This window comes from Bremia lactucae, linkage group LG5 (genome assembly GCF_004359215.1).
Source record: "Bremia lactucae strain SF5 linkage group LG5, whole genome shotgun sequence".
NCBI classification, from domain to species: domain Eukaryota; phylum Oomycota; class Peronosporomycetes; order Peronosporales; family Peronosporaceae; genus Bremia; species Bremia lactucae.
The window spans coordinates 1,195,347-1,210,012 of record NC_090614.1 but is presented as its reverse complement, the minus strand read 5'-3'; the positions used below and the strand labels follow the sequence as shown (position 1 = coordinate 1,210,012).

Genomic DNA, 14,666 nt, shown 5'->3' with positions numbered 1-14,666 from the left:
CAAACTGATGATCCTTCATATCTATGGTCCTACGAGCCATCCGTTGAGCAATAAACCTATAAGAGTAACTTAGTTCTATAAAACTTATAGGTTTATTGCTCAAGGGATGGCTCGTAGGACCATAGATATGATATCTTATATCTACCAATGGATAAGCTTGTCGAATATTACTACGTAAAGTAATATTCCTCAAATATTCTCTACCTTTTAGATAGTATATTTGTAACGGGGTGTATCGTTACATGAAATCAACACTTACAGGTTGTAAATTAATATATTATCTAAAAGGTAGATAATGTCAGGAGAATATTACTTAAGTAGTAATATTCTAAAATCTTATTTATTGGTAGATATAGACCATTTATTCTACCTTTTCCGCTGTCCAGTCACCGCTGGACGCGCGCAAAGCGAAAGACAGATTAGACTTTTTTTACATGTTTTGTATTAGTTTATAATTAAGTTAGTATTAAGCAGATAGAAACAGAAGTCTTAATTATATTAATATAATTTTTAATTAACCCTCTTGAAAGCAAGTGTTTTAAAGAGAGTCTTCCTCTGCACGTACTAGTGTACGTGATGAAGTGAGGCACCACTCGCACTGAGGCAGTGCGAAGTGGACTTCATACTGAAGCAGTACAAGATAGTAGTGCCTTGTTACAATAATAATTAACATCCTGTAAGTGATAACGATACACCCCGTTACACATAACGCTTCAAACCTATGCAGGTATGGGTCGATTATTAGCGATCGGTACTACAACGTGTCAATGTATGGGTCTAAAATGTGTCACCGGTTAGAGCGCACGCTTAGCTATTCAGGAGCTTCATTTTTAAGCGTTTAAGTACCTCGCTAACATTGAATATTACCCTTATTTAAGGCGATAATCTAGTAAACGATTTCCGAGCAGTTTGAGTATAAATTTGTTTGAACATTCTTCAAGAACAGGTGTAGCATTGCGTCGTTTTTTGCACTGGCTATAATTGCACGGAAAATCATGAGACGTGTATGATTTATTTCAAACGATTCTTCATTGCCAGTGTTGACGTAATCATTGCTTGCATCCTTTTTTAAGGCCAGTGGCTTTTCACGGCATATGGGCGGAATCAGGCCACTGTATCCGGACAAATGTCGTCGATAACGCGATTGGCGTCAGATTATTTTGAAAAGCGTTGGACACGGAGATGAATGACGTGAAATGAACACTTGCGCTTACTTTCAATTTTTATTTTAACACAACGAAAATTACGAACATGTGCCTCAACGATGTTCTTTGCTTCGTTTGCGGTGCCTGCTGCGCGTCGTGCTGCATTAATGCCGATAACCAAGGTAGACAGGATGCGTACCTTCAGCGTATTCCCCCAAAAGCAAAGACTAAAGTAGTCTACGTTGCGCCAGTCAGCCTCACTCGAGGGCCGCCTCGGAACTTTATCCGTCCCTCACGACGTCGATCTACGTATGCTCGTCACCCCCAGTGCGGCAACGTCATTTAAAGCTATTTTGCAAAAGGAAGCGTTAACTGAACGCAGAACTTGGCACTTAGTCGACAGCGAAGATTCCGGCGGTGTTGCTTTAATTTACCATCCGACACGTGCCACTCTAAAATTTGGTGATTGCTTGCTGTATATATTGTAATTAAAGTAATAAAAATGTGAATACTTTCTTGGATAGCATTCGAAAAAGTTGAAATGTAGAAGAAGGCTCGCTTCGGACTATTTCTCAAAAAGTACAAAGTCAATTCCTGTTTAGAATTGAAATTCTGATAACTTTACCGCCACTAAACCGGTGAAAATCTTAACGAAAAACATGCGACGCCTCCTCGGCAGCGTGACCTCTTATCGCCTCGTCTCGTCCGGTCGCCTGCCCTCGATAATGTATCGATTATCGCGCAGTATCTCCACAACTCCGTTACATTTCGCAAAGCCTCGTGCGATTGAACTAAAGTATCATGACGGAACGTGTACGCTGGCAATCCCCCTACCTCTTAATGGGTTTGACGAGGAGCGTGTCTTTAGCATTCCTCCAGGTATATTTTTATTAATCGTACCATTCTATACTATCCCTTTTCCAATCATAACTCAGCTTCGATGTATAATTTGTAACAATTTTAAAACTAGAGACCACAGTTGCAGATATCGTTGCTCAAATTGAAGCCGAGGATGATTCCGTGCAAAGTGTAGCCATCCGCTCGACTCGCGGCATTGAATTTCAGCCAGAAGATACCCTAGAGAAGGTCCTTATCGATGATTTCGAGCTATTGCTGAACGACCAAGTGCTACCAGTAAGAGCGCCCGTGTTTACGGGCAGCGCCTATCAAAGTTTAACCGAAGATGGCGGGCTCGATGTGCGTTCCGTAGCTCAGAAAGCAGCGATTATCATGTTGCGTAGTGATTTAGAACGACTTGGCAAGTGGAAACTTTCGTATCCTGATTTTATAACGTTGTGTATTGAAAGAGGCATTCCAAAGAAACAAGCACCAGAGGTACTGCAGGCATTCCATCAGTCTGGTATTGTCTTTTACTTTGGCAAGTCCGACGATGAAGATTTACGGCATTCCGTGTTTCTGCAGCCACGTAGTATTCTCGATGTGTATTTAAAATCTATTGGACTCGTGCCACTATCGTCGCAGCTCTTCCAGCACCAGCGTGAGGCATTGCTCGCTAAAATCCAAGCACTGGAGCCGGAACATGTGGCCTTGGTGAATCTTTCTCGAGAATTGGAGGCCACGGCGAAGCAGCAAGCAAATCGGATTGCATACGGACTCTCGACGTCACTAGTTGGAGCGTTTGGCCTCTACTTTTGGCTCTCGTTTATTCACTTTTCGTGGGATATTATGGAGCCTGTGACGTATTTTACGGGCTTTGGGGTCTCAATTCTTGGATATGCGTGGTGGAGCATTACGAATCAGGAGTACGAGTATGAAAATATTTACCACTATGTGTACACGCGACGGCTTCGGAAGCAGATGAGCAAGGCCAAGTTTAATCAAGAGCGGTTCAAGGCACTTACAGAAGAGCTACACAAGGCGAAAGCGCAAGTCGCACAGACTGAAGTCGTGCTTGGTAAGTATACACCTCTACAAGCCACGTATCTCCACCTGCTGGACTCGTCACCGTCCTTGACAGTGTCACGTCATGAGGCGAGTCGACCAGTGTCCGACTAAGTACGTCATTAGTATTGATAATTCCCATCACACATCAAAAGGATGTGGAAAATAAAACATTGGTTGAATTACGTAAAAAATACACAATTACTAGCTCAATTATCCGTGTGGTCCACACACCCCGTAGCTTTTCGCAGCACCTACTGAACAATGTCTTTCCATCGACCGAGCTTCCCTAGATGTCCGTAACGCTCACAAACATTGCCCTCGTCATCAAACAGCACACATGCCATCTCCGGATTGGATTTGTCATCACCAACGCCCCGACAGAACACAATTCCTTCATCAGGCAGCGCAATCATCACCCGCGTGTTCTCATAGCCAAAATCGTGCTCTTTGCGAATATTATACTTGCATTGTTTACTCCCGTCGCCTACCGAGAGATAACTGCACGATGCGTCCCCCACATATCGAACGTAGAGATTATCATTATACCTGAGTGCCAATTTTATTCAAATTGTTACTTCAATTATCATTTCATTAAATTGACAGGACCGTACCATCCTCGACGAAATCCTTTTACAAAGTCATCATCATCGTAACCGACATCGATAACCTTCGTTCCAGACATACTTATAGTATAATGACGTTTCTTAGTAACAATCGTTCCCGGATAAGGATGTAGACGCAAAATAAACAACTTTTCATCAACAGATGGTGGAGGAGACAGATGCTGTCACATCAATTACCGGAAAAGTATACACGTTACAACTTCAAGTGTACCACAACGCGTAACCCCGTAGGATAACCTGCGTACCTCAAGGTCGAGCAACACCGTCATTCCCGGCGCCAGCTGTTGATTTGCAGTTTTGCATGCCGCAAATATTTTAAAGGTTCGACGAAAGCTATTTTTTTTTGCAAGGTCAGCAATTTTAGATCCACTCCATGCAACAGAGAATAAAGTGTCCGATTCCAAAAAGGCCAACAGATTTTCTCGATGAAACGCTAGCTCGTTCAATGCATGAGAACGCACTTGCTGCACATACACGGCTCTACTAGCAGCGTAATTAATGTTATTTGCACGCAGTACGAGTCCAACGGTTGGGGCAATGTTTGAGCATTGAGTGTATCGCCTCGGATTAACTTCGACTCGCGTAAGGTGTGGGTTGCCCACGCTTAAACTCGTTTGTCGTGGTAAACAATTTGCAATGACAAACCTTTGGCGATTCTCATCAAGCAACACAACTCCGCGCGATAGTAAAAACGTCTCGATCTCAGCAGCCAAAGACGGCGCAATCGTTTTGGCAAGCTGAAAGGCCGCCACTCCATTCGAATTTAATCCTAATAGTTCCTCAGCTAACGTCTCCAGTGGTAGAGAAGTCATCATCAATCGTAAAAAACTCCTGTCGTCATTAATAACAGCGACATGAAATAAATCACTATTCTGATCTTGAGCTTCATCTATTACTTTAGCAACTGGCGTCATGTTGGGACTCTCTTGCATTTTGCAAAATGAGGACTTGATTACCCCAACTTACAATTTTTGCTCGAGAATCTTTCGAATACTTGTCCCAAAATAAACTGGCACAGCATCTTAAGTTGCTCCTGCTGCAACATTTCACAAATTGATACAAAATATGACCGACACGAAGTGGCAAATGCTCAAGTTCCAGCCTTGGAACAGCGCGCCCGATGTGTCCTTTTGGCAAACACTCGCGTCATTAAAGCTTGATAAGTTTCAACTTGATGACCAAGCACAGGTACTTTGTGCGACATACGCACTACCAATCTCGCTCTAAGCTTCTTAAATCGATGCTGTAGAAAATCACAGGTTATTTCACACCAGGAAGGTCCGTGGATGTCCCTGCCCGCTTTACAATCGACAAGAGTTCGTTTCGTCAAGCAGAAACACCTTTTGAAAATCACAGGTACATACTTTACTCGAAAAACATCCATGAAAAGTCCTATCTAAAACCAAATAACGCATTGAAACCAAGTGATTTGGACCGTGCTCGGTACGAGTGGCACGCGCCTGGATTGCTTTATAATACCAATACACTCGAGGTACGGAATGTCTGTATACACATTGTATGTATCGCTACTATTTCGAGACATTCACGTTCAACTCTATAGGCGTTTAAAAAGCTTGACAAGACCAAGATCCTCAACGACGCTGGTGCTCGTATTCTCAATCTCGTGCTTCATACAACGGATCTTTCCATTGAGTATCTCAATCATTTTGTGCTCTTAACCTTTGCCGATCTCAAGAACCATTCGTTTGTATACTGGTTTGGCTTTCCTGCCTTGTCCCCGATTACCTCCTTTCAGTATCACCTCCCCGCTCTTCCAGTCACCTCGGTCTTCTCTAAAACGGAACAAGGAACCATATTACAACACCTCTTGAATCTACGGGAATACAACGAGGAAACACAAGTCCATACCACCTCGTTTCCATCGTTTTTCATTGTCGAACGCCACGTACAATCTCCTCAATCCAGTACGATCCACGTCGTTCCTGTCAAGACATGGACACCTCACGATACTTCGACAACACATCTCAACACATTCTTTGGTTTTATTGATCCATGTCCATTAACAACAAATCCAGGCTGGCCACTTCGTAATTACCTCGCGTATCTTACGGCACATACCAATCTCGATCTTTCACATCCGTTACAAATCCTTTCGTTTCGTGAACACATGCCTCCTTTCAAGACGATTCCTCAAGACTTTGAATGGACCAAGTCGCTTGTTTTTCAAGTTCAAAGTACCAACTCGTTTATGGCAAACAATCGATCCCGAGAAAGTGTAAAAATCGTGGGGTGGGAAAGCAATCCACGCGGTCAATTGGGACCCCGTGAAATGCAATTACAACGTTTTCTGGATCCCATTCGATTGATGGAAACATCGGTGGATTTAAATTTGAAACTCATGCGGTGGCGTCAAGTACCGTCGTTAAACTTGAGTATTCTTGCACAAACCAAATGTTTGCTTCTAGGGGCGGGGACCTTGGGCTGTTATACGGCACGAAGTCTTCTTTCATGGGGGTTTCGACATATTACACTCGTGGATCAATCCATGGTAAGTTACTCAAATCCCATTCGTCAACCACTTTTTGAGTTTCAAGACATTGGAAAACCCAAAGCAATTTGTGCGGCCAATGCTTTACAACGCATCTATCCCCTTGTTAAAGCCCACGGCGTCGTCTTGACGATTCCCATGGCTGGCCATGCCAGTACCAATCTCCCCGACATGACCACGACACTCAAGACATTACAAGACCTTATAACGATGCACGATATTGTGTTTCTAGGCACGGATTCCCGTGAAAGTCGATGGCTTCCAACGGTTATTGCAGCTTCGACAAAGACCTTGGTTGTCAATACCGCGCTTGGCTTTGATTCATACGTCGTAATGCGTCATGGTGTGTATACCGACTTGAATCAAATCGCTCTTGGGTGCTATTTTTGCAATGATATCGTCAGTCCACGGGATTCGCTCACAGATCGTACCTTGGATCAAATGTGCACGGTCACACGTCCTGGACTTGCTCCCATAGCAGCGGCCTTGGCCGTCGAACTTGTTGTTGCGGTCTTGCATGCCCCCGAAGGCAAATACGTCAATGCAATGAAACCCAACGAACCCATGGCACCCATGGCATTTATCCCACATCAACTTCGTGGGTTTTTAAATGCGTTTCATCATATCAGCATCACTGGGGAAGCGTTTGCACAGTGCATTGCCTGCAGTCGTCTAGTGGTTCAAGCGTATGAAACCAATGCCATGGAATTGCTTAGTCATGCATGCAATACAACTGCGTACTTGGAGAAACTCACGGGAGTACAAGACCTTACGAATCAAGTGGATGCCATGACTTTCGAAGTCGAAGACAGTGAGGAAGATGAAGAAATGATGTAAAACAACAACAACAACACAACAAAGAATGAAAACTATATTTTGGCCACTGAATGCAAGTCAATGAATCTCCTACTTGCGTATTACGTGTGCAATTATTAAAGGATCAAGTCGGTTCCTTACATGAAGGCCTCTTCATCAAACTCGTCGTCTTCGTCAAATTCATAGTCCATTTCCATGAAATCCACTTTCCATCTTAAAATTCCTCCCATTCCGCCAAATCCTTGACAAAATTGCGAACCTTCTTGCGATCGTGCGGTCACAAATTCCAATGTCGTGCCAAATTGTTTATAATTATTGGCAAACCACTCGACGAGTGGCACCCGATCAATTGTTTCATACTTGGCCCCACTTTCAGGATCGACAAAATTCGATTCAATTGATTCTTCCATAGGCGAAAGAATTTTTATCAATTCCATTCCCGATACTTCATGACGCAAAGTATACCGATGATATGGCAAGTCTTCCCATAAAATCAAGGTCTCCACCGCCCCTAGATCCAATGCTTTCATGGTATCATGCACTCCAAAACAATATTTGCCCGAATCTTGAGCAATTTCTTCCATATATTTGACAATTAATTTCTTTTCTTGCACAAACTTGACATTTGTCAAGGTCTCGGTGGCCAATTCAATGGCTTGATTAAAGCCATTCTCTCCGCCGTACGACACATCCACGACTTTTACGACAATTGCTGCTAGACGTTTATCAAAAAGATCCGACCCATTGAGTTCATTCTTAAAATCCGCGGAACCGGCTAAGACGAGATTGGATACATTGGGTTGATCATTCGTAATGAATAATTGAGTAGCCATTTCCGCAACTTTACGGACATAATTGTGCCGCTTTTCCATGCGTAAACGGGCAAAACGAAGGGCCGATTGACCCCCACGACCGTGTTTTTTGGGTAAATCAACGGAAAATTTATGGAGAATTTCACGATTACTACCGGAAACAATGCCATAGAGGGCACCATTACCATCCATGACGAGAAATCCAAAGCGATCTTGGTCTTGCATGAGTTCGCCTAATGCTTCTGTATGGAACTTGTTGTCACACATGTAAAGCGACGTATTGATTGGTCGAAAAGGCTCAAAATCAATATTCACCCGCTTCTCTTTTCCTTCGTCGGTGACAATGGTGCCACAATAGATAATCAAACCATTGGGCGGACACTTGTTGTAGAGCTTTAAGCGCTGTTGCGTCGATGTAATGGCACCAAGGACGGAAAGTCGATTGACGCGTGATTTAATGTTGGAAGCTGTACCCATTTCATCGGATAACATCTTGGCTACAAGTGGAATCTGCTGTTTTGGAGGAATAATGAGCGAAATCATACTCGTGCCATTGCTAGTTAAAGAACGAGTTATGAGAATAGATCGAGAGAGAGAGAGATGTGGATACATTAAATAGATGGGTGACGTACCCTCGTGCGGCTTGGAGGGACTTGATGAGTTTCTTGACTTTAAATAGTTCCACTTGGTCGTCAGCAGCGGTAGGCGTAGCCATTGTCGTGGAAGGGGGAGGGAGAAATTCAAAAGGATTACAAAACGACTGGAGAGCCTGATGTCCAATCAGCAATCAATAATTGTTTTTTTTATTATTCTTTTTTAACCAATCCAATCAAAACAATCATCATCGAAAATCCGCCACAATGGCTACATTACCTTCACATGCTCGTGCGATGATGTTCATGGGGCACATCTCGAACAAGACACAAAGCATGAGGCAATACGCTAGCAATTGCCGACAAGTTTTCCGTTATGGCCGTTGGTTTGCCTGGTAATGTCACAATCAGTGTCTTTTTTCGAATACCAGCGACCAATCGAGAGAGCACTGCCTTGGCCGTGATTTTAAGCGAGCTCTCGAGCATGGCGATTGGAAACCCTGGTATGTCCTTGTCCAATAAAGCTTTAATAGCTTCAGGAGTGATATCTCGAGGACTAAACCCCGTACCACCCGAGGTTAAAATTAGATCCACAAGGTCCGAATCGACCCAATCTTTTACAACATTTTGGATCTGATCCAAGTCATCTGGCACGACTTTATCAATTACTACATTCACTTGGATTTGTTCGAGTTGTTGGAGCGCATGGGCCATTGCTGGCCGACTCATATCGGTCATTATCCCCGCAGCAACACGATCACTTATCTAATTAATAATGTAGCCAAGAGAGTGAAGCAGGTTTGTTTGTTCTTATAAAGAAAGAAATTCGTACCGTCAAGAGTCCAGCTCGAAAAACCTTCTTAACAACATGAACCTTTACTTGCGGAAATGGGTCTTCTTTTGGGTCATACACAAGACTCGACGCATTCTTAAAACTCGCATCAAGAATAAATGCAGCCACGATGGCTCCTTTTTTCATTTCGATCCCCGTAGGTAAACACAATAAAGCATTCGCATTTCGGCAACTACCAATATCAATATCAATCCAGTCAACAAGTAACCTTTCATTGCCAACAAAACGTAGCCATGTACCCCACCTCAGCAATCGAGAACTCAATTGTACCCCCGTACTCGTCGCAAGAAACCCTTGCGTACCCCACTCCACCCTCGCTCGGTGATACTCTGGACGCGCTGCATCCAATCGAATCGAGTGCGTAAGTTGTGCGTTTATCCGTGGGTACCCACAATTCTCCACAAGAAACCCCGCAAGGCGCTTTAAAGCTGGACGAACAATCAAGTGGCACGTCGTAAATGCACTTACGGGATTCCCTGGTAATGCAAACACAAGCTTTTTTTTGCCATTTATTGTTACGGTCGCAAACGTCGTGGGTTTTCCAGGCTTCATAAACAATCGTCCAAAGTGTATGGTGCCCATTTCTTCGAGCAATGGCTTGATTAGATCAAACTCGCCCATACTGACACCACCTGTCGTAATCACCACGTCGTGGTTGATTACTGCTGCTTTTAAAGCGTTATGAAGTTGCGCTTTCTCGTCGTGAAATACGCCAAGATCCATCGTCGAAACGCCCCATTGGCGCAGTAAAGACAACAACATGGGACGATTACTATCACGTATTTGACCGCATGTGGTCTTATTTGGACTCGCATGTACGAGTTCAGTACCGGTAGATAAGACCCCGACAAGAGGCTTTCGATACACTTGTACGTGTCCTATTCCTGCCTACATTAATATCGTTATAAATCGTCGCTAATAACTTCAGTACGAGACGTCTACGCACGGTAGCAAGCAAGCCGATTTCGACTGCCGAAATGACTTGAAAAACTGAAAGGAGCTCCTCGTTTAAACCGATATCGGAGCCGATAAACCTGATATTTTGTCCGGGGGGTACACTTTGCGTAATCGTAACCCTTGTTTCGTGGCGCGATGGGTTATTGTCGCCACTTTGCGTATCCTCGACTCGCACCACGGCATCAGCGCCTTCGGGAACGCACGATCCTGTGGTGATGTACGACACTTGACCGGACGTGACGACAGTTGTGGGCACGTCTCCTGCGGCAATGCGTTCGACTACAGGGTACTACTCACTCAGAGAGCGAATCAAACTATGACAAGCCGCTCGAAAGAATAGGTGATTTGCGTACTGTGCCGATTCCATCGGCTGCAACGACGGCGTAACCATCCATCATACTCGCTCGAAAGGCCGGGACGGGTTCCTAGGACCATGCAGATACATTATGTACAATTACTGCCGTGTCGAAAGGCGTGTTTACAGCACGCACGGGACTATAGACTGACTCCGCGAGAACGAAGCCATCTGCTTCATAAGTTTCAATGGTGATGATTTCCCGCGGCTGAGAATGCTCTAGCACGAGCGCAATAGCAGCATCGACGCTCAAGAGAGCGTATGAGCTCTCGCGTGGTGTCGCCACGCGATCATGACAATCGCACATAATAGAAGGCCACACTTGGAAATAGGATACGAAAATTGAAATTTTGTGGACAACATGACGTTAAGTTAGACTGTCGTGACAAGAGCAACTTTTAAATACTGGCGTTTGCATTGTGAAACTTAATGCCGTCTAAACCACTTGCACGGGTTCCGCGCGTTTCGGGACTGCTGGAAGAATTGGTTGCATTCTTACAGGTACAGCAACGATCTCGGGAGGTGCGGTACGATTTCGACCAAACGGACTTGCCCTCTGTCGTCGGTGACGATTGTCTTCTTGTCCTGTGCATCACGAAAAGCCGCGGTCGCCACAAAGGTATCTCGAGCATGAATCCAAGATCGGCAAGCAAGTTGCTTGGAAGCACGAGATGCAGCATCCAGCGCAGACCGCACTCCCACACGTACTACAGCAGTCATCCATATTGATCTTTAAACGCGGTCGTTTCCTTAATATAAAATCATACAGTTGAAAGAATTCTTTTTTTTATCTTAATAAAACCTGCTCGGTCGCCGTGAAAACGACCAAGTAAGTACCTTAAACGACACTTCTCGGATCAAGTTTGAGCTTCTCCCGACGCCAAAGAAAAAGACCTGCTCCAATCTCCGCGACACCGACAATAAGAAACACCACGAGGCCCGGAAGGAATGTTTGGATAATCATTCGCAACTTCTTGAATTCGTCAATTAAACTGTCGTTGGCTTCCCCCGCCTCTTGGACCCAATACGTCGGTAACACTACGTTTAAAGGCAGAGAGGGCCACACAACATCGCTCATGGACACATTGGGCCTTGAACTCGAAGCAGCAATTGCGTACGAGATCTGCGTCCGCTTGTGTGCTCTCATTGTTTGTCCAGTGCCTGCTTCAATGTCCACAAACGTCCTGTACGCATCACCCACGCTCTCGACAAGTTCTCCATCGGGGTTATACATACTGTCGTGTGTCATCTTTGTACCATCGCGGGTACTCATGTCCACTGCTTCGAGCAACGAAGGGTGGCTATTGATAAAGAACGGGCCTGAAAGATACGCCAGGAAACCTGCGATGAAGCTTAATTGATGCAGCCCATCGACGGGTACACCAGTGCCAATATCTCCCGTACTTGTGAACTTAAATGTGTCCCGTAAGGTACTAAATCGGTGCAGCGTGACGCCTTTAAAGTCAAGGGTTTTATTAAGACTCGTAATTGGAAAATACGTCCTTGTAACCCCGACGTAGGCATTAAAATAGTCCGAACTTAGAGAACTGGCGAGGCCAGTGAGCGTAACCCCACCTGGTTTTAACGACAACCCATCCGTACCCGAGACAGGAAAGCACGTGACATTCGTACCCGGATCGTCGCAAGTCGCATACCCCGTAAACGCTTGGAGCTCCGCAAGCGTTGGGTTCCGCCGTTCTCCGAGATCTGCCCACACGGGGGAGACTGTCATGCCATCATATTGAACGTACGTGCCAATCTTGGTCAAGTCGTCGCAGCCCGTGCGTTTGACATAGTCCCCGAGTGTCGACGCGTCCGGGGCAGCTTGGGAGTGATCCACCCCCGAGGTCTCAATGGATCCGGGAAGGGAAGCGGCACAGAGCCCAACGGTCTCGCACAGTCCACACGTACTGGCTACAAAACTTGCCGCCTCCGTGTCGCCGTATTCCGCGGCGTAGATGGATTCAATGTCCCTACAAGCTCGGGCATTCCCCGCTAAGACGGCTGCGCCCCGGGTACACTGGTTACACGCGGCGGCAATGGGTACGCAAGCATCTCCTTGACAAGATGCACAGATGTCATTAAAACGAGGTTGGCAATTGTTTATGTAATTGGCCCCGAGCACGAACCCCGTTAAGAGACTCGGGTAGCCCAACGCCCATTGTCTCGCGGTACGCTTGACAAAGAGGCCATTAAAGGCAAAAGGCGAGAGATTTAAGTCGGCAATTGCATCGGGACCCGTCGTGAGGACGCGGAGGATCCGAGCATTGTCCGTAACATTTCGCATAGCCCCTGGGTGTAATGAATTCAGGCCATTAAGCCACCGCATCAATTGCTCACCTTGGGTCGCAAGGAGCGTTTGTAGCTCCGTTATGGTGGCATTTACCGCAAAAGACTGCGATGCGAGACTTGCAAGGAAATTCCACTCGCCTCCCGTAGCAGCAATGACGCTCAAGTACCCGGCATCGAAACTCACACTCTCGTCTAATTCCGAACATCCTGGACAGCTCTTTTCCGGCTCGTATGCATGGTATGTGTACATTTTGTACGTGACGGTCGACGCGTCATTCGCTAGTGTCACATTAAGTTTTATTTCGCGACGACGGTAGACATAAGGACCTACTTCTTTAACCTGTAGCTTTGCGTTCCGAGCGAGATAATCCTCGGCATTTGTAGCATTAAGCATGTAGAGTGTCGCGTAATAGGGCGAACAGTCTTTGCAATTGCCATAGGGGTCTACGTAGCTGGCTTTTGTTACTTGTGATATAGTACAGTGCCGAACATTGTCGTTAATGGCCGAGTTTAAAATCGCAGGGAGCGCCGTCCCGTATAGAATACCGACAATGACAGAGAGTACACCCATAACGATTAAAGTACTTGCCCAGGCTTTACAGCTACAGCATCGTCGTGAACTGACGTTGCTTTTCGGTGTGGCAGCTGTGGGCGATTCTTTCTGATACCGCTCAAATGGAGTCTGTTCGTCTTGGTTATCAAGCACGACCATTGGGTTTGTGTCAATGGGAAGCGAATTGGCAAGTGGGAAAGCAAGTCTCGGGACTAGCCACGGCGTCAGTGCATGGGAAAACGAAAGGTCTGATGAATTGCACGGCTATCCTCTCGGTATTGGCCTCTCGAGTCATCAAGGAAATTTTAATACGCTATTGGCTCAAGAATCGAATCGTAGCTTTTCGAGTTCTAATATGACAAGGCGACCAAAAAAATGGACGGACTAGGTGGGAAAAAGTGTCCCAGGGGGCGACTTCGATCGTCGCCTTGTGTTATATATATATGATTCTTTATGATCAATTCAAGCGAAAATTGGTTTGAGGAATAACTTTCGTATTGCGTGCTCACCGTATGGCTTCTACACGAAGTCTTCGTGCGTGGTACAATGACGAGGGAAAGTGGTTCGATCGTAACACGTCACGTGACGTTTTGTGTCACTTTCAAGAGCGAGAATTGTTCCTTGGTTTGATAAGGATATTTCTATCGCATGTGATCAGCTTTGATACGGTCGAAGGGCACTTTAACACTGCCAAGTGCGATGTAAAAGGACGTGTCTGTGAAGGAATAGGACCGGAATCTTCCCGATGCTATCGACGAATTTAATTAAAATGTGTGGCGCACAGTGCTTTAACACCTAAAAATGCACGAATTAAGAAGGTTACACTCACTATGGTAAAACAATTTGCCGTTAAGATGCGTTTTTGCGGCAAAATGGGCTCGACAGTGGCGTCGTATCTTGCGAGGCCAGAATTCTTTTTTTTGTTTCTCATTCTTAGCCAGAACTACATGTAATACTTCGAGGCAAATCCTGTGTCCCGTTTGTCTTTGGGAAGATGCACGTGCATTTAGGATTAGCTTGTAGTGATGTAGATATGACTTTATTGGGGGCAATAATGGAATTTAAATGATAAGTCTGGAGGATATTGAACACTTCATTTCGCACCATTACTGTAACGGGGTGTATCGTTACATGAGATTAACACTTAAAGATTGTTAATTAATATTTTATCTGAAAGGTAGATAATTTTTGGAGGATATTACTTTAAATAGTAACGTTCAGAAATCTTATCCATAAATAGGTATAGGCCATTA

The 14,666-nt window shown here is 45.1% G+C and overlaps 4 protein-coding genes across 4 annotated transcripts; 2 read left to right on the top strand and 2 right to left on the bottom strand.

The window, feature by feature from the left end:
• Positions 1-1,804: 1,804 nt before the first annotated feature.
• Positions 1,805-3,161, top strand: CCR75_008293 (uncharacterized protein; the record flags this gene model as incomplete). Its single annotated transcript, XM_067966347.1, has 2 exons — positions 1,805-2,024; positions 2,116-3,161. 2 exons carry the CDS (start codon positions 1,805-1,807, stop codon positions 3,159-3,161), a joined length of 1,266 nt encoding a protein of 421 aa, XP_067820969.1.
• A 140-nt stretch (positions 3,162-3,301) lies between these two features.
• On the bottom strand, positions 3,302-4,605 carry CCR75_008292 (uncharacterized protein; the record flags this gene model as incomplete). The annotated part of the gene is made up of 3 exons (XM_067966346.1): positions 3,302-3,596; positions 3,662-3,834; positions 3,919-4,605. 3 exons carry the CDS (start codon positions 4,603-4,605, stop codon positions 3,302-3,304), a joined length of 1,155 nt encoding a protein of 384 aa, XP_067820968.1.
• A 133-nt stretch (positions 4,606-4,738) lies between these two features.
• On the top strand, positions 4,739-7,019 carry CCR75_008291 (uncharacterized protein; the record flags this gene model as incomplete). The annotated part of the gene is made up of 3 exons (XM_067966345.1): positions 4,739-4,861; positions 4,923-5,165; positions 5,235-7,019. The coding sequence occupies 3 exons, from the start codon at positions 4,739-4,741 to the stop codon at positions 7,017-7,019; spliced, it is 2,151 nt and encodes a 716-aa protein (XP_067820971.1).
• On the bottom strand, positions 6,933-13,410 carry CCR75_008290 (uncharacterized protein). Its single transcript, XM_067966344.1, has 5 exons — positions 10,203-13,410; positions 9,501-10,144; positions 9,236-9,428; positions 8,443-9,168; positions 6,933-8,366 (listed from the first exon to the last, which is right to left on the bottom strand). The coding sequence occupies exons 4-5, from the start codon at positions 8,523-8,525 to the stop codon at positions 7,136-7,138; spliced, it is 1,314 nt and encodes a 437-aa protein (XP_067820970.1). The 5' UTR covers positions 8,526-9,168; positions 9,236-9,428; positions 9,501-10,144; positions 10,203-13,410; the 3' UTR covers positions 6,933-7,135.
• Between the last annotated feature and the right edge of the window lie 1,256 nt (positions 13,411-14,666).